Here is an 18,199-nt window from a genome sequence, read left to right as displayed (position 1 = left end):
GATGAGTAGTCACTAGCTTAAACAGTTGAGTGACTGATGAGTAGTCACTACGGGGCTCAGCACCCATAGCCATGTGACGATGTAGTCACTTGGGCCTTTTGGCCCTGGCTCTAAGTGACTAGCCATAGGCTAGACAAGCGCTTTTAGTTTTCATCGAACTTGAGGTTGGTCCAGCATTAATGCTCGTGATGAGTCATTCAATGCAAATGTTGATTAATTCTAATCTTTGTCGGCTTGCGTTAAACATGCTAAGACCGTTCTTGACTTATTAGTCAATACCATATGACCAATGCTCAGTACTACTGCCGAACTTGACTACTGAGTCACAACTTCACAGTATTAACTGACACCATTGCTGATTCTGACTAATTAGTCAGTGCCATGCACAAGTGAGCAAGATTTGCTAAGCATTTGATATGCAATCAATGTACACATCTAAACATTCAACATGCCTCAATGATAGTCATGCATGTCACATATGGGGTGCAGTTTTCTTACCTCTGGTTCGAGCGAGAATTAGTAAAAGAACGACCCTTGAGAACGATCAACCTTTTAGTTCCTTGACGATCACCTGGTCATAACCAATTATGAGATTCCATCAATAAAATGAATCACAAAAGGATCCCGGACCAAAACCTAGCCTCCGAGACAACGAATCCTACTAAACCGGGTAGTAGGAACGATCCTGAGGCCTAAGGTTTGAATCCCCACGACAAAAACATCATTCTGGCCAGAATGCCACTAAGGGCTGCGACCCTACACCACCATGTCGTGGCCCGCCTCCTTAAACAGAACCGGCCACACTTCAACCGCCAACACTCACCGCGGCCTTCCTCCACCATGCCGCGACCCAATGGCCCATCCGAGGCACCCTTCATCTTCAACAAGCTTGGGCCGCAGCGCTCTAGAACAGAACTGCGACCCCACCTGAAACTCAGCCAAAAACTTCTGTTTTTCCCCTTCGAACTCATTTCAAAAACCCATTAAAACACTCCCAATATCACAAATCAAAGCTACCAACTATTACCACAACTTATCCACCATATAACCAACAAAACCTAAGCCTTAAACCAATCAAAACCTCATCAAATTCCCATTTCAATGATCAAAACTCCAACCTCAAAACTAACATAAAAATAGAGCAAGGAATCATAAACTTGAACTAAAACCTTACCTTAAACTTGAATTGAATCTTCTTCAATGGCTAAACACTAGCCTAAGACCTCAAGCTTCAATCTCCAAGTTTGAATCCCCAAACTTGCTTCAAAATTCAAAGGAAGGAGAAGAAAAAGAGATGATCGTGAAGGAGGTAGGAAAGAGCTCTATTTTGGTTCTGTTTCTTCTACAGCCATCCACCTAATATAACCTAGGTCAAATGACCAAAATACCCCCATGCTTAATTCATCTCTTAACAGCCCCCAGGGAAAAGTCGTACTTTCCTGCCTATGTAGTTAATCATAATTAACACTCTCCAATTCCCATCATGCTCAAATACCAATAAATCATATCTTGTTACCATTTAATTCTCGACAACGCTCTAATCACCTAATTACCCTGAGACTCACCCCAAGCTCCAAAGTTATGACCAAATCGCTAACTTGCACTCAAAGATTGTCTCATGCCGAATGGCTTGAAAAAATCCACATTATTATGTGGCCTCAACAATGATTCACCAACATGCATGAAAATACACAATTACGCCCTCAACGGGCCAAATTACTAAAATGCCCCTATAATGAAATGTGGACCTACATGCATGCATTTAACATCATATTATAATATAATTCACATAAACATGCACATAATCATTTAATGACATAATAAATCAATTATGGCCCTCCCGACCTACTTATCAAACCATTAAATCGCATTAGGGATTTTGGGGCATTACAACACCCCTAGTTTTATTAAGTTAAGAATTAGTTAAATATTTAAAATAGATATTAAAATAAATTAAATTGATTTTAAAATAAAAAACTAATTTAAATAATAAAATAGCAACATAAATAATTTAAAAATAAACAAATAGATTTTACTAAAAACAAAACTAAAGAAATCGATTTTTCATCCGATTTTTCCCTTCTTCTTCTTCTTCTTCTTCTTTTTCTTCTTCTTCTTCTTCTTCTTCTTCTTCTTCTTCTATTATATAGATCTAGGGTCGTCAATTTCCAAGGGAGATTTGGGGTTGTCAACTGGTGTGCTCGTTTCTTAAGGTCGATTGATGGTGATGAACTGCTGGCTTGCTTTCAAATATGGCCCACTATCCTCTTTGATTGAGCTATGAACTTGCAGATCTGAAGCATCGATCATGGGGCATCGACGGAGGTGGGGAGAGAACTCAGATTGAATGGACTGACGACAAAGTTGTAGAACTAGAGCATTGACCACAGAGATATACAAGGGTCTAACGACGGTGGGTATGTGTTTTCAAGGGCTGACGACCATGGAAGAGAAATGAGGCTATGTTTTTCATGGATTCTGGAAAGAAGTGGAAGGTGCCAACGAGATAGAGTGAGTAAATTTTTGAACTCAGGTTTCAATTTGTAAAATAAATGAAAAGCTAAACCTATATTTGATTAGATATTGCATTTTATTGTTAGATTATTTGAATGATTTGTTTGCTATGAATTTGAGTTTTGATTGCAATTTTTTTGGTTGGTATTCTTGTTGTTCTTGATTTAATTTTAGTTCGTGCGATTTGGGACAAATGAGATAGAGAAATCGAGGGACAAGGTATTGGGTTGGGGTTGGAGTTGAGGGGCGTGAAATCTGAAGTCGAAGATCAAAGCGAGACCTAAGGTGAGCTAGTGATGGGCTGAAGTTTGAGATTTGGGGCTTGCTGGGGTGAGATGAATCTGGGCAGCTTTGCGTGGTGCTCTTCACCATCGGAATTCGCAGATGTCAGTTGGTGGGGCGACGCACGAGAAGGACGGTCGAAGTTCAAGTGTTTTCTTGTTTACGAATTGATTTGGGGCTTGAATGGCTCTTCAATTTGTTGAGCTTAGGATTCATGGTTGAATCTGGTTGCTGATTGAATATAAGGATGCCAAATTTGAGAGACCTGCGATTTTTTTATTTTTGATTTGTGAATATGAAGATATGAAATCAAGAGGTTTTTTTGGATAGATTTTTTGTTTTCTATTATGAGTTCTAGGTTTTTGAATTTGATTTTGATTTTTTATTGTGAATCTGTGTTTGAATTTTGATTTAGTTTCAATATGATTTTTTTAAAATTTAGTTTAATGTCTTAATTAGTTTTTTATTTTAAAATCAATATAATTTATTTTAAATATTTAACTAATTCTTAACTTAATAAATATTTTGGTCATATTTAAAAAATGTTTGACCAAAATTGGGCTCAGGGTACCTTTTTGTTCCATTTTGCAAAACGCATGGTCCAAATTGTCATTTAACAAAACAGAGGGTCCGATCGGCAACTTTTGCACAACACATGGGCCAAAATGATATTTACCCTAAAAATTAATGGTAAAAACTTAATATAACATTTATAATAATTTTTTTTTATCTATTTATTTATATCTTTATTTTTATTAGCATTACCTTTATTGGTAAGTACATACTCATTTATGTTAATCTTACTCTATTGGTTGGTACACCAATGACACAATGTGTATTTAATGAAATCTTAATTTTTTTTATTTTATTAAAAAGATAGATTTGACAACCGTGCCAAAAAATAAGTTGACACCCTTAACTCTCCAATGGTTGGCATCCTTCAATGGTTGCAAAAAAAAAAAAAAAATGCCAAATATGCAAGCACTTATTTTGGCTCTCCCCATTGGAGATGCTCTAAAGGAACATTTTAGAACTAAAAGTCAAAAGTCATTGGAAACCCAACCAACTATAAAGTGATATTGGAACTCCAAAAGCCCAAAATGTGCTTCTAAATTAGAGATTTTTTCTTAAATATACATATTTTTTTTGTTTTTTTACTTATTTACGGTTCTTTTTTTTCTTAAAAAATACACACTCAAGTTTTCAAAAATACAATTTTTAACGTTTCATAATTACGAAAATACGGTTTTTAGAAAAAACAACTAAAATGCAACTTAAAAACAGCTCACTATACCAACAAAAAAAACCTTAAAACAACGTGAAAACAAAAAAAAAAACCTAAAAACTGTTAATAATATAAGTTTTATTATTATGTAAGGGTAGTTTAGTCTTTTAACCTCTCATTATTTTGGCTATATATTTTGTTGCTTTTGTACTCTTATTCTCATCTCTTTTGATATAATGAAAACCTAGCCTCCCTTTTGATTCTCTCTAAAATCTCCTTTATCTATCTTGCAAAATAATCATGGTATCAGAGCAATGTTCTTGAGTACTCTCGATTTGGTTGCGCTAGGATTATAATCTCGGTGATCGAACTCGTATTGGCATTATGTTATGAATTTTTTTTTGAAAGGGAAATGTATGTGGGGTTATGTTTCTGGAACTTCCACGAAACCGAAGAACGATAAGGATGAGAGCTTTGCAGAACAGTTGGATCTTTGGGATGCCAACAATTCGAAAATCATCACTTGGATCAACAACTCGATTCAACAATCAATCGATATCCAATTGGCGAAATATGAGACGGCGAAGGAAGTTTGGGAGCACTTGGAAAGGCTGTATACACAGTCTAATTTCGCAAAGCAGTATCAATTGGAGATTGGTATTCGGGCCCTTCAACAGAATAGCATGAACATTCAGGAATTTTATTCTGCTATGTCTAATCTGTGGGATCAACTTGCTTTGACTGAATCAGCGGAGTTACGGGCATTTGCCCCTTACATTGCTTGGAGAGACGCACAACGTCTGGTTCAGTTTTTGATGGCTCTTCGAGATGAGTTTGAAGGTCTTTGTGGAACAATCCTGCATCGCAGTCCTCTTCCGTCAGTTGATTCGGTGGTTAATGAGTTGTTAGCATAAGAGATTCGCTTGAAGTCTCGTGTTGATAAAGGGGGGGGGGGGGGGGGGGGGGGCGGAAAATGGGATTCTTCCTTCTCCGAATCCCTTTGTCTTTGCAGTTCCTCATCGGCCAGCCTCCAACAATCAACACAAGACTCAAGCCAAGGTTGGCTACGACGAATGTAGTTTTTGCAAGCAAAAGGGACACTGGAAGGCTCAATGTCCCAAACTGTTGAACAGGGCGCAATCACCGAATCAGTCTCCTCACTGGAAATTTGGAAACCAACCTTATCGACCTCTTCACCCTATGTCTTCGAACATGGCAGCTACTGTTCCACCTGCAGATTCTAGAAGCACCCCTAGTACCTCTATTGCTACACTCACAGAGCAGTTTCAGAAGTTCATTGCCTCGCAGCCACACGCCGTGTCAGCCTCCTCCCACATAGGTTTGCCTTCTAGTAGTACACCAGGTATATCTTCCTCTATATGGGTCCTTGATTCTGGAGCTTCACATCATATGTCACCTAATTCCAATTCCTTCTTGTCCATTAAATTAGCACCCTCTGTATCTGTCATGGCCGCTGATGGAAATCCCATGCCATTAGCAGGGATTGGCTCTATTTGCACTCCAAAAATGTCATTCTCTGATGTATATCATATTCCAAATCTTACTTTGAATCTTGTCTCTGTTGGTCAATTATGTGACTCTGGTTTCTCAGTTATTTTCTCTAATTCTTGTTGTTATGTGCAGGATCCTCATTCCAAGAAGCTGATTGGGACAAGCCGTAGGCAGGGGGGGCTTTACATTTTAGATGAGCTGAGAGTTCCTGATGTTGCAGCTTCTAGTGTCGATTTGTCTTCATTTCGTTTAAGTTCGTCTTCGTCTAGTTTTTATTTATGGCATTCTCGTTTTGGACATGTATCTGGTTCACGTTTAAAGTACTGAGCTTCCACAGGAGCATTAGGAAAGTTACAAACCCATGATATTTCAGATTGTTGTGGTTGCAAATTGGCAAAATTTTCTGCTTTACCTTTTTATAAGAGTGTTTCTGTTTCTCTTGCACCTTTTGATTTGATTCACTCTGATGTGTGGGGGCCATCACCCGTTCTAACAAAAGGTGGATCACGTTACTATGTCTCTTTTATTGATGATTATACTCGTTTTTGTTGGGTCTATCTTATGAAACATCGTTCTGATTTCCTCGCGATTTATCATATGTTTCGTGCTTTTGTTAAAACTCAACATAATGCTGTCATCAAATGTTTTCGATGTGATCTGGGTGGTGAATATACCTCCAATCGTTTCTCTGAATTGCTTGCTTTAGATGGTACCTTACATCAAACCTCTTGTACCGATACACCAGAGCAAAATGGGGTTGCCGAAAGAAAACAAAGACACATTGTTGAAACTGCTCGTTCTCTCTTATTGTCTGCTTATGTTCCTAGTGAGTTTTGGGGGGAAGCCATTCTGACTGCAGTTCATTCAATCAATAGAATTATGTCATCTGTCACTTCAGATCTGTCTCCCTTTGAAAAACTTTATGGTCACGCTCCTGATTATTCTTCATTGAGAGTCTTTGGTTCCACATGTTTTGTTCTCCATCCTCATGTTGAACGTAGTAAGCTTACTTCTCGTTCCGCTCTTTGTGTATTTCTTGGTTATGGTGAAGGTCAAAAAGGATATCGATGTTATGATCCTATTAGTCAAAAACTCTATGTTTCTCGTCATGTTGTGTTTCTTGGGCATATACCTTTCTACTCTATTCCATCAGACACCCCCAATCTACACAAATCTGATCTCACTCGTATTGATCCATTTGATTCTTCTACTATTGATACTCTTAACTCTGCAGATGTCGGTTCTCAGCCTGTCGAAGTCCCTTCTGTCCCTACTACTGCTCAAGATGCTTCTGAGATTGTGGATCCTGCTCCTCCTCCTCGCTACCCTCAAAGAATTCGTAAGTCCACACAGTTACCTGATTTTGTCTACTCCACTTATTCTGATTCTTTCTCTTCTTTTCTGACTTCTATTCACCAACTCTCTGAGCCCTCTTCCTATAAAGAGGCTATTCTTGACCCTCTTTGGCAGCAGGCAATGGCTAAAGAACTCTCTGCGTTGTACAAGATAGGTACTTGGGATATTGTTCCTCTTCCTATGGGGAAGCGTGCTATTGGTTCCCGTTGGGTTTACAAGATCAAGACTAAGTCTGATGGGTCAGTAGAGCGGTACAAAGCTCGTTTGGTTGCTAAAGGCTTTTCTCAGGAGTATGGGATGGATTATGAGGAAACTTTCGCTCCAGTTTCCAAATATACCACTATTCGTGCTCTCATTGCTGTTGTGTCTGCTCGACAGTGGTCCATTTCTCAAATGGATGTTAAAAACGCCTTCTTGAACGAGACTCTTCAAGAAGAAGTTTACATGGTTCCTCCACCAGGTGTTCCTCATAATTCAGGAGAAGTTTGCAGATTGAAGAAAGCTCTTTATGGGCTTAAACAAGCTCCCCGAGCCTGGTTTGAAAATTTTTCCATCGTGATTACTTCTCTCGGCTTCCCCAGTGCACATGATTCAACTCTCTTTGTTAGGTGTACTTCTTTTAGCCGCACTTTACTCTCTTTATATGTTGATGATATGATTATCACCAGTGATGATGCGAATGGGATAACGGAGTTGAAAACGCACTTGACTCGTGAATTTGAGATGAAAGATTTGGGTTCTCTACGGTACTTTTTAGGGATCGAAGTAGCTTACTCTCCTCGTGGCTATCTTCTTTCTCAATCTAAGTACATTGCTGATATTCTCGATTAGGCTCATCTCTCTGATGCTCACACTGTTGAGACCCCTCTTGAGCTTAATGCCAGGTATTCTTCATCTGATGGTGTTGCCTTGTCAGATCCCTCTCTATATCGCACTCTGGTTGGTAGCTTAGTGTACCATACTATCACCAGGCCAGACATCGCTTATGCAGTTCACATTGTCAATCAGTTTGTTGCATCTCCCACTACCGTTCATTGGGCAGCTGTGCTTCGTATTCTTCGATATCTTCGGGGAACTCAATTTCAGAGTCTGCTTTTTCCATCTACGTCAACTTTAGAGTTACGTGCCTACTCAGATGCAGATTGGGGTGGTGATTGTACTAATCGCAAATCTACCACTGGTTTTTGTATATTTTTGGGAGATTCTCTTATTTCTTGGAAGAGTAAAAAACAGACTGTTGTCTCTTGATCGTCTACAGAAGCAGAATATCGTGCCATGGCCTCCACTACCGCTAAAATTGTTTGGTTGCGTTGGTTACTTGCTGATATGGGTGTTATTCTCTCAGATCCCACTCCGATGCATTGTGACAATGTTAGTGCTATTCAGATTACTCGCAACTCCGTTTTTCATGAGCGCACGAAACATATTGAGATAGATTGTCATCTTACTCGTCACCACTATCAAAATGGGACCATCACTTTACCATTTGTCACTTCCGCTATGCAGATTGCCGACTTGTTTACGAAGGCTCATACTATTTCTCGTTTTTGTTTCTTAGTTAGCAAACTCTCGATGCTTCCTGCAAATGCATCATGAGTTTGATGGGAGATGTTAATAATATAAGTTTTATTATTATGTAAGGGCAGTTTAGTCTTTTAGCCTCTTATTATTTTGGCTATATATTTTGTTGCTTTTGTACTCTTATTCTCATCTCTTTTGATATAATGAAAACATAGCCTCCCTTTTGATTCTCTCTAAAATTCCCTTTGTCTATTTTGCAAAATTATCAAAAACAACACAAAAAAAAGAAAAAGACAAAACCGTAAAAATATAAAAATTCCCTTAAAAGCGTAAAATTGAAGAAAAAAAATGTTTGACCATAAAAACATAATTTTTTAGCGAAAATTAATATTTTATGTAAAAATCTCTCTAAATTAATCCCTTAGCATGACCATACGAAATAGGTCAAATCAATTACTAATTTAATTAATAAATATTTAGTAATAATATAAAAAAAAGTCAAATGTAAAACTAAGGGTCTGATTGGTTTCAAATTTGAAAACTATTTTATCATTTTGAAAACACAAAATACATGAGGCCCACAAAAACCACTGATTGGTTGCTTGTGTTTCAAAAAGTGTTTTTAAAAATAATTCAAATTTTACCCTAGCAAATTGAAAACGATTATTTATCGTTTTCTAAGCATTTTATCCAAAAACCTAAAAACATATTTTCACCCTAGTTTTTTTCTTCCCTTTATCTTTTTCTGTTCTACTTTCTTTCTTCTTCATCATCTTTACCTCCTTCTTCTTCTTCTTCTTCTTCATCATCCTTGTTCAATGTCACATTCAGACACTCACCATCACTTACAAGTCTTCAATTTCTGATTAATTACGGTAAATCTCCTTATTTTTTTCATTAATACCAGTAAATATATACAGAGAAATGTGTGTTTGTTGTTTTGATGAGATCTCTTTTGTACCCAGTATATGCTAGCTGTAAAAGTCTTTTGCCTTACATGTATAAAAGAAAGACAACAAAATATTGGGATGATTGTTGATAACTTCGGAGAACTTTTTTAGGATTTTTTGGTAATTTTATTTGTTTCCTATGCATCTAATTGAGCATATGCATTTGATATCCTTCACATCTTTTTCTTTCGTGTTCCACCATTAGCATTTTTTTAATATTAATTTTTAAAGGTTTTAAGTGTTAGATATTTTTGGGGTTTTCATTAGAAACTAGCAATTTAGGTCACTTTAGTTGAACCATTTTCCAATCCAAGTTGTCTGTATTTTGTAGTCACAGATATGGTATCATTTATTTTGATTTGCTCTCACATATTTATATATATATATATAATGTTCTACCCATTGATGTAGAGTGATGTGATCTCTATCAAGATATGCAGTATTATTAACTAAATAATGTTAGGTTCATTAACTTGATAACTTGTGTGGATATTGCAGCTAAAGGCAATTCTTTACTCTGTTATTATGTTCTTCTCGACAGAGTTTTCTTGTGCTTTAGAAAATGGTCATGATTTAATATACTCATATTTTTATATCTCTCATTTTATTGAACCATAAACTGGAAGTGTATATCGCAAAGTACATAGTGCATGTTACTTGGCCACTTATTGCATGGTTCATATATTTATTTGTATTTAGTGCTTGCATTGGTTTTTTTTTTTAAGTGTTTCAAATTCAGCTGCTGCATATTATTTTCCATCTTATGGTTTCTCCTAATGTTTACTTTCCTGTACTTGTGGAAAGTCAAGTATGATTATTTCATATTTGGATGAGAGATCTCAATTTTCTTTGAGTGTTGCAGTAGTCCTTATCTCTCTTAAGAGTTTTCAAACTGAACTGAATTGAATTTATTTTATGCAAATTTTATCTAATGAACTGATTATTTGACCCTTATATGCTTTAAATCACTATGGCTCAATATCAACTTGAGTAATTTTAATGTTACACTTTAATCCAAAAGCTCTAATGCTTTTTTGTTTCTTTTGATTCTATACTTTTCTCTAATTTTCTCATGCTGAAAGTCTTTCATTTCATTGTAGGCTTAATGTTTAATAATCAGTTGAATAAAGTTTTCTTCACCATTTTTGTATACATATGTGCGTATCTTAATTCTCAGTTAAAACATTCTTCTCTTCTTTTTTTTGAAGAAAAAAAATATTTATAATCATACACTTTGTGGTGATCAAACTATTACCAAACAAGAACAGTCACAAAACAAGAAAACTTCATAGATAAATTGCAGAAAACTGAACAACTACCTTTGGAGATTACAATGGCAGTAGAGACTTAATTTTACAACTGTGTGAACAGAGATCTTGATGACAGAAAATGAGAGAATTTACAACTGCTTATTGCAAATGTTGAGACATTTCAAGAAACTAAAAAATAATAAAGGAGTCATTATACACGCAAAAGAGAATCAGAAGCAATATATATAATATTGTTTGATTCTATTTTTATATTTCCATATCTTTATTCAATTCTCTTGCTTGCATATTTGGTTAATGGACTTGAATTATGGTTTGTGCTCTTATTTGGTCAAATTTGACAATCAGGTGAAATTTTTAAATGCAAGTCTAAAAGCTCTCTCTTGCCTTTAATTCTGATTTGGCAATCTTGGTTTTTATTGTGGGCTTTCACCAAATAAGCATCTTAGGAATAGGATTTTTATTCAGTTGCAATTCTAGAGTAAGAAGTTTTTCAGAAATTAATTTTGAGTCCTTCAATGGTTGCTTTCTTGTAAAATTGGAATGTCATTATCTTCAGTGTTCAGTTTTGATTTCTTAAAATTAAGGGTGTGAGTTCTCTTCTCTAATGGCTGCTCTAGCTTTTGTGAGATTATAATTTGTGAGTAACTTGGTGTGATTAGATAATCTTGTCTGGGTATTTAGGAATGCATTTATTGTGTTTTTTTTTGTTGCAGTGAACAAATTTATGGGTCTTGACCAAATTTGCTAGATGCAGCAAATAAAACTTGTAATTAACATACTGAATTACATTCATAATATTGGGTAATTCTCATAAGATCTTTTTTTTTAAGTAAACCATATCCAACAATTATGAGAAGAAGAAAAAATCTAAAATGAAGAGAAAGTAATGAAAAGTTGTTCCGAGTCCTGAGTCCCTGATTAAATACTCATCATCTTTTGTTTGAAGTAGCAGCCGACCACACCACCATCACACCATTACAGTCCATTTGCTCTCAATCTGCAACATCTGAGGTGAGCTCTTTTTCTCACTCTCTCTACTTTCTTTACATCTTGGAATTCTTTGATTTGAATGTTTGATTTTGAAAACGTGAGCTACTAAATTTAAAAGAAGCATTATTTATGAAGACATAGATTGTGATAGTTAAAATTATGATTAGATGGATGCGAAGAATGTAGACATTGACGATCACGCTTCTTGGCCTGAGGCTATTGAATCACATTATATTGGTCTTTTGTATGAAGAGGCTAAAAAAGGATTACAAACAACAACCTTGGACAAAAAAGGATGGCTAAAAATAGAAAATGACATATTTAATTCTTTTGGAAAGAGATATAAAACGCCTCAATTGAAATCCAAATTCAATCGGTTGAGAAAGGCACATCGAGAATTTTCTCATCTTTTGGAACAAACTGGTATGGGATGGGATACTCAAACAAAAACTGTTACAGCAAGTGATGAAGTATGGGACACTTATCTAAAGGTAATAGACTTATACTATAATTGTGTTGTTGATTACTTGATTATTCTAAATTCATGTTATGTAGTAATGTTGTGTGTTTTTGGATTTTTGTAGAAATATCCAAATGCCAAGAGATTTCAAAAAAAAGGATTGCAACATTATGAGATGCTTGGAGAAATATTCAATAATACAACAGCCACTGGTGGTATGAGTTATGCATCCACTCAACTTCCGCCTTCTTCAGTTGAGGAACGCCAACAAGAGCGTCATTTTGTTGGCACTGCAGCACATGTTGATATTGATCTTGAATTTGATGGTGATAATTATGGAGAGGAAGAAGAAGTTACTGGTGTACGTCGTCGAGCTACTTCTGCTCCACCAGATGCACCAAAACCAAAAGAGAAAAAGAACAAAGGGGCTAATTCTGCCTTCGACCAAGTGATGGGAGAACTTGCAAAAAGTATTTCTGCTAAGACTGAGGCATCATTAACACGGAGTGAGACTATGCGTAAGTATTATGAATCGAGAGAAAAAAGAATTAGTGAGGAAACCAGCAATGTCACTAATTCTTACAATGTGGAAGATTGTCAAAGCATTCTTGATGGTATTCCAGATATGGATAACAAAATATACCTCAAAGCGTTGCATGAGTTTGTAGCAACCCCAGAATGGCGCGGAATATTCATGAGAATGAATGAGGAGCGTCGACGTGCTTATCTTGATTCATTGTTGGAGTGATTTAATATTGTTTATTTATTATGACTTTGTCTGTTATGAACTACCAAACCATGAACTTTGTCTGTTATGACTTTATCTTAGATAATGTGTAATGAAGTTGACTTGGTGTTTATTGTCGTGATTGAACTTTTATTATTGTCATAATTAGGTACCTAAGATGGATGATTCGGATGAGGAGTTTGAAATATTATTTGGTGATACTTCGTCTTCATCAAGCGAGGAATTAATTGGTCAAGTTCTCATGGCTAATCGAATACATGAGATGCAAAAATCTCAACAGATTAGACGACCACTACGCACTTCAAATATGTCTGAACGTCAATATTTACTTGAGCTGCTAAATGGACATCCTGATAGATTGTTTTACACAATTAGAATGGACGTTAATACTTTTAGATCTTTATGTCGTCGATTAGTTGAAATGGAAGTCATAGAACATGACAAGGTAATTAGTGTTGAAGAAGCTGTTGTCATGTTTCTATGGATAGTAACACACAACCAACGAGTTAGGACTGTGGCCGAAAGATATCAACATTCGGTAGAAATTGTTTGTCGTCAGTTTGGCAGAGTGCTAGATGCATTGTGTTATTTAGGAAATGAAGTAATAAGGTCTCTTCACTTTAATACTGTGCAAGCAGAAATTCAAAATAATTCGAAGTATTTCCCATGGTTTAAGGTAAATTTTATTTATTAATTTTAATAAAAAATTTGTTATAATTCATATGAATTTAATTGAAGTTGGTAATGATATATCTGATTTATTATGTAGGATTGTGTTGGAGCAATTGATGGTACTCATGTAAGTGCAGTTGCACCAGCTCTAAAACAACTTGCATATAGAGGAAGAAAAGTAGATGTAACACAAAATGTAATGGCTGCATGCTCCTTTAATATGATGTTTACTTATGTCTACGCTGGATGGGAAGGAACAGCCAATGACTCTCGAGTGCTTCTTGATGCAATTAGAAAAGACGATAACTTTCCCATGCCACCACCAGGTCTTAAATTACACTTGTCTTGATGCATTATAATTTTCTTTCACATTCCCTTGTTCATAATAAGTGATTTTAATATAGGTAAATACTATGTTGTTGATTCTGGTTATCCAAATATGCCTGGGTTTCTAGCACCATATCGTGGTGAACGTTATCACTTGCGTCGCTTTAGAGGAAGAGGGAACCATCCTAGAGGTGCGATGGAGTTATTCAATTATAGGCACTCATCATTGCGCAATGTGATTGAACGTTGTTTTGGACTTCTTAAAGCCAGGTTTCCCATTTTGAAGCCAATGCCTCCATACTTGCTTGGAAAGCAACGTCGAATACCAATAGCATGTTGCACTATCCACAACTGGATCAAAATGCATTCTATTAATGATAGAATGTTTGAACAATATTCAGTTGATGCTATACCTGTTGAAGATATTGAAGGAACTGAAAGCCAATCTAATACAACAATAGAAAACCAACAAGAAGGAGATGAAGCAGGAATTTCTGAGGCACCACAGATTAATTTCAGTCAAGCTTATATGGCTCAGATGGGAAATGTTAGATATGACATTACTGGACAAATGTGGCTTAGTTATAACAATAATGTTTAGTTAATTAAAAATATGTAACTTTAATTTAGAAAAAAAATTAAAATTAACGATAATGCAATATTGTTATAAATTTAATCAATGCACTATTATTAAATTTTAATTTATCAATATAATTAAATTTGTAGATAAATCAAAATTTAATATTATACAACTTATGTAAATAAAATATAAAAATAAAAATAATATTCAGATTCAGCTGAACCAATCACGTTTTCAGTTTCTGTTATATTTTCAAATTTAATACCAATCACAGATTCAGTTTTTTAAAACTTAAAAACAGTTTCCTGACATTGAACCAATCACATTTTCAGAAACATGTTTTTAGTCACTAAATTCAGATTTTCATTTCAGAATCTCACTTTTCAAAAATACAGTTTTCTAATCACGAACCAATCAGACCCTAAACTAATTCTAAAATATTATTATTGACACTCATAATTGTCAATGATAGTTTTACTTAGAAAATGATTGGAATTTTGTGTTTGTGTTTTCAAGTACTTGAGAATATCAAAAGTTTACGCGATTTTGTCCAAAACAATTAACCTACGTTCTCATGAGTATTTGGGCATACAAAAAGTGTCATGTCCCGTTTCATTGTTACAACCTCCATTTATAAAACCATGGAGTTGGACCGAATTTCCCACAATTACTGGAATATTTACCTATTTTGTTACAACCATAATGAATCCAGAATACAAAATGGGAAACTAAACATATAGGATAATATTATAGGTTTCCCAAACTTATATATGTTTAACTAATCATGTTGATTTTATAAAAACATCCTCTAAAAGTAACTAACAAATTAGTTATGTTCTAATTTCCTCTTTTTAAATATATTTGAGGAATTTACCTCTATTATAATTTTATACAAAGCAATATATTTTTAGGGGAATTCTCCTATTGATGCTTCACTTTAAGCCCTACCGGTAGGGCTTTCAGTGTTTCTCGACCCGTGAACATTTTTTGGCGTGACTTTTTTTTATGAGTGTGTATATTGTAGCTATTTAGAGCATCCTGCAAATTTTCAGAAAATTCCGAATAATTTACAGTACCGAAAACTAGGTTCAAACATGTTGTTGCACGCGTAACTATTTTTTTTTTATGCTCGTGGAAAACATGTTTGAACCTATTTTTCGGTACTGTAAATTATTCGGAATTTTCTGAAAATTTGCAGGATGCTTTAAATAGCCACAATATACACGGTCATAAAAAAAGTCGTACCGAAAACTGTACACAAGTCGAGAAACACTGAAAGTCCTACCGGGGCTTAAAGTGAAGCCCCTATAGAAGAATTGTCCTATATTTTTATGGATTTTATTTATTTTTATAAGTTTTGGTATATGCTTTTGTGTGTGTATATATATATATATATGAGAATTTTTCTATAGGGGCTTCACATTAAGCCTTACCAGTGGGGCTCTCAGTGTTTCTCGACTCGTGAACAGTTTTCAACGCGATTTTTTTATGACTGTGTATATTGTAGCTATTTAGAGCATCCTGCAAATTTTCAGAAAATTCTGAATAGTTTACAGTACCGAAAACTAGGTTCAAACATGTTGATTTTCACGCGCATAAAAAAAATTAGTCACGCGTGCAACAACATGTTTAAACTTAGTTTTCGGTACTGTAAATTATTCGAAATTTTCTGAAAATTTATAGGAAGCTCTAAATAGCTACAATATACACGGTCATAAAAAAATCGCGTCAAAAACTGTTCACGGATCGAGAACACTGAGAGTCCCACCGGTAGGACTTAAAGTGAAGCTCCTGTAGGAGAACTCCCTTATATATATGTCAAATATAATTTAGTTTTAGATTAAAATAATATTTTTTTAAAAAAAATAAATTCATATTTTTAAAATCTCAAGACCAAGTTCTTGAAAGAAACAGAAAATCTTAAGACTAAAAAAATGATTTTTTTTAAAAAAAAAAACTAAAAAATATATATTTTAAAAAATCCCTATATATTGTGTGGCCTAATATGTATAATGGACTGAATTTAAGGCCCAACCAAAAAAAGTTACTATTTGATCCTTATATAAAGGTTATGAAACAAGCAAGCTGCAATGCATTGCGTATCATTCATTTCCCTTCATTTAATTATATGGGAATTTTTATTTTTAGGACTTTTATATCAAAACTTTGTAAAATATGAGGAAATACCTTTTTCCAAACTATATGGGAAATTCTCATTAAAAGTTCAAAATTTATGGGAATTATTTTTTGTCTGCAATATTCTTTGAAATCTTCCACTTCAAGTTGAAACCACTAAGATCTTTATTTACAACTCTGATGACATTTTCAACCATCGTCATTTTCTGTGATCTTGTTCTTCAATAATTCTTTTCGTTTCAGAACTGAATTATTTTTTATTTTTTCTAGATCTGATTTTTTTTCTTCAGATCTGGGTTAGACAATAGTTATCATCACGTTCTGATATATATATATATATATATATATATATTATTGGATTTTTTGGATAACCAATTAGCCATGTTACTATAAAATAGTTTATTCTTCGATTTTTTAAGCAATTATTTTTCTTCTTTTTCTTTAATTGTTTTTTTTTTTAGTTTTTGATATTACTTCTCAGATAAGCTTATATCTATTTTTTTAATTTGATTTTTATTTTTAGATCTGAGATATGTAGCATGTTGCCTTTCAAAGTTACCGTCAAGTTTTGATATTGTTATATCTAAAATTTGAGATGAAATATCGAATTGTCATGGGGTACTTGCTGGTTGGAGACTTGTGCAATAGGCGAAGGTATCGACCATTCAACTTGACATGTATCAAGTCGAAGTATCAGCTCGACATGTATCAGGTTGATACGTATCAAGTCAAAGTTAATCATCAGATTGAGAAGGTAATCATTATTATGATGTGAAGACTTCAAGCTTCAATGTAAAATAAGCTCGAGTGAGTGGTTGATGTTTATTCGGGGAAAACTTGTCATGCAATAGGTCAGCATGTCGAAGCATCCACTCAAGACCCTGGCGAGTTGGCATAATGCAGCCGATGATCATCAGGTCGAGTATGAGCTACAACAGCTACAAGTCCATTAGATCAACATCAGCTCGAGCTACATCACCCACAGGTCGAATGGTCAGCACCAGCTCAAGCTACATGAGCAACAAGTCGAGTACCTTAGCTAGTAGGTCGGCATGTAAAGATGTCATTCTAAGGAGCTATAGATCTGGTTTGTCGATATTTCAATAAAAAATTATAATCATTCGTAGTTTGAATTCAAATATTGGCGTGACTGATACTGAAACCGATATTTTTGTAAAAATATATTGTAACTATATTTTAAATTAAAAAAAGACAAGGCTCCTTCCCAATTTCATGGAGAAGATATTTGTGAGAGTTCTTACTATAAATATGAGACTCAATATTGTATTTTGGAAGCTTTTTCATTACTTTGTACACCAAAACTCTAAAAAAATAACTAGAGAATTCATAGTGGAATAATCATTTGTAATTCTAACACTTAGTTCTCTGCAATCAATAATATTGACTTGTGGACTAGGTAAATTTTAATCACTAAACTACGTAAAATCTTTGTGTTCATCTTTGAATTTTCTACATTCACTGCTTAAATTGTATATTTTTGAGTTTTATAGGTAATTGGTTACCGATATTACTGTATACATGAGGAACTGGTTATTCCTCTTATTGTAATAGATTTACCCCTCTTAGGGTAACTAATTACCCTCTCATGATAACCTATTTAGCCTAGATCTAGAAGAAAAAAATTAGATTTGAAA

At 34.7% G+C, this 18,199-nt stretch overlaps 2 protein-coding genes and 1 long non-coding RNA gene across 3 annotated transcripts; all 3 read left to right on the top strand.

Annotated features, from left to right (window-relative positions):
* Positions 1-1,907: 1,907 nt before the first annotated feature.
* Positions 1,908-3,204, top strand: LOC133810253 (uncharacterized). Its single transcript, XR_009881972.1, has 2 exons — positions 1,908-2,511; positions 2,689-3,204. It is a non-coding gene; the product is annotated as an uncharacterized LOC133810253 (long non-coding RNA).
* A 5,954-nt stretch (positions 3,205-9,158) lies between these two features.
* LOC133810238 (uncharacterized protein At2g29880-like) lies at positions 9,159-12,930 on the top strand. Its single transcript, XM_062246019.1, has 4 exons — positions 9,159-9,285; positions 11,581-11,642; positions 11,789-12,112; positions 12,206-12,930. Exons 3-4 carry the CDS (start codon positions 11,789-11,791, stop codon positions 12,827-12,829), a joined length of 948 nt encoding a protein of 315 aa, XP_062102003.1. The 5' UTR covers positions 9,159-9,285; positions 11,581-11,642; the 3' UTR covers positions 12,830-12,930.
* Positions 12,931-12,986: 56 nt separating this feature from the next.
* LOC133779172 (protein ALP1-like) lies at positions 12,987-14,429 on the top strand. Its single transcript, XM_062219166.1, has 3 exons — positions 12,987-13,505; positions 13,599-13,827; positions 13,906-14,429. Exons 1-3 carry the CDS (start codon positions 12,987-12,989, stop codon positions 14,427-14,429), a joined length of 1,272 nt encoding a protein of 423 aa, XP_062075150.1.
* The last annotated feature ends 3,770 nt before the right edge of the window (positions 14,430-18,199 follow it).

This window comes from Humulus lupulus, chromosome 1 (assembly GCF_963169125.1).
Source record: "Humulus lupulus chromosome 1, drHumLupu1.1, whole genome shotgun sequence".
NCBI classification, from domain to species: Eukaryota; Viridiplantae; Streptophyta; class Magnoliopsida; order Rosales; family Cannabaceae; genus Humulus; species Humulus lupulus.
Note: the sequence above shows the minus strand (reverse complement) of the source record. Positions and strands in the feature narration are given on the sequence as shown.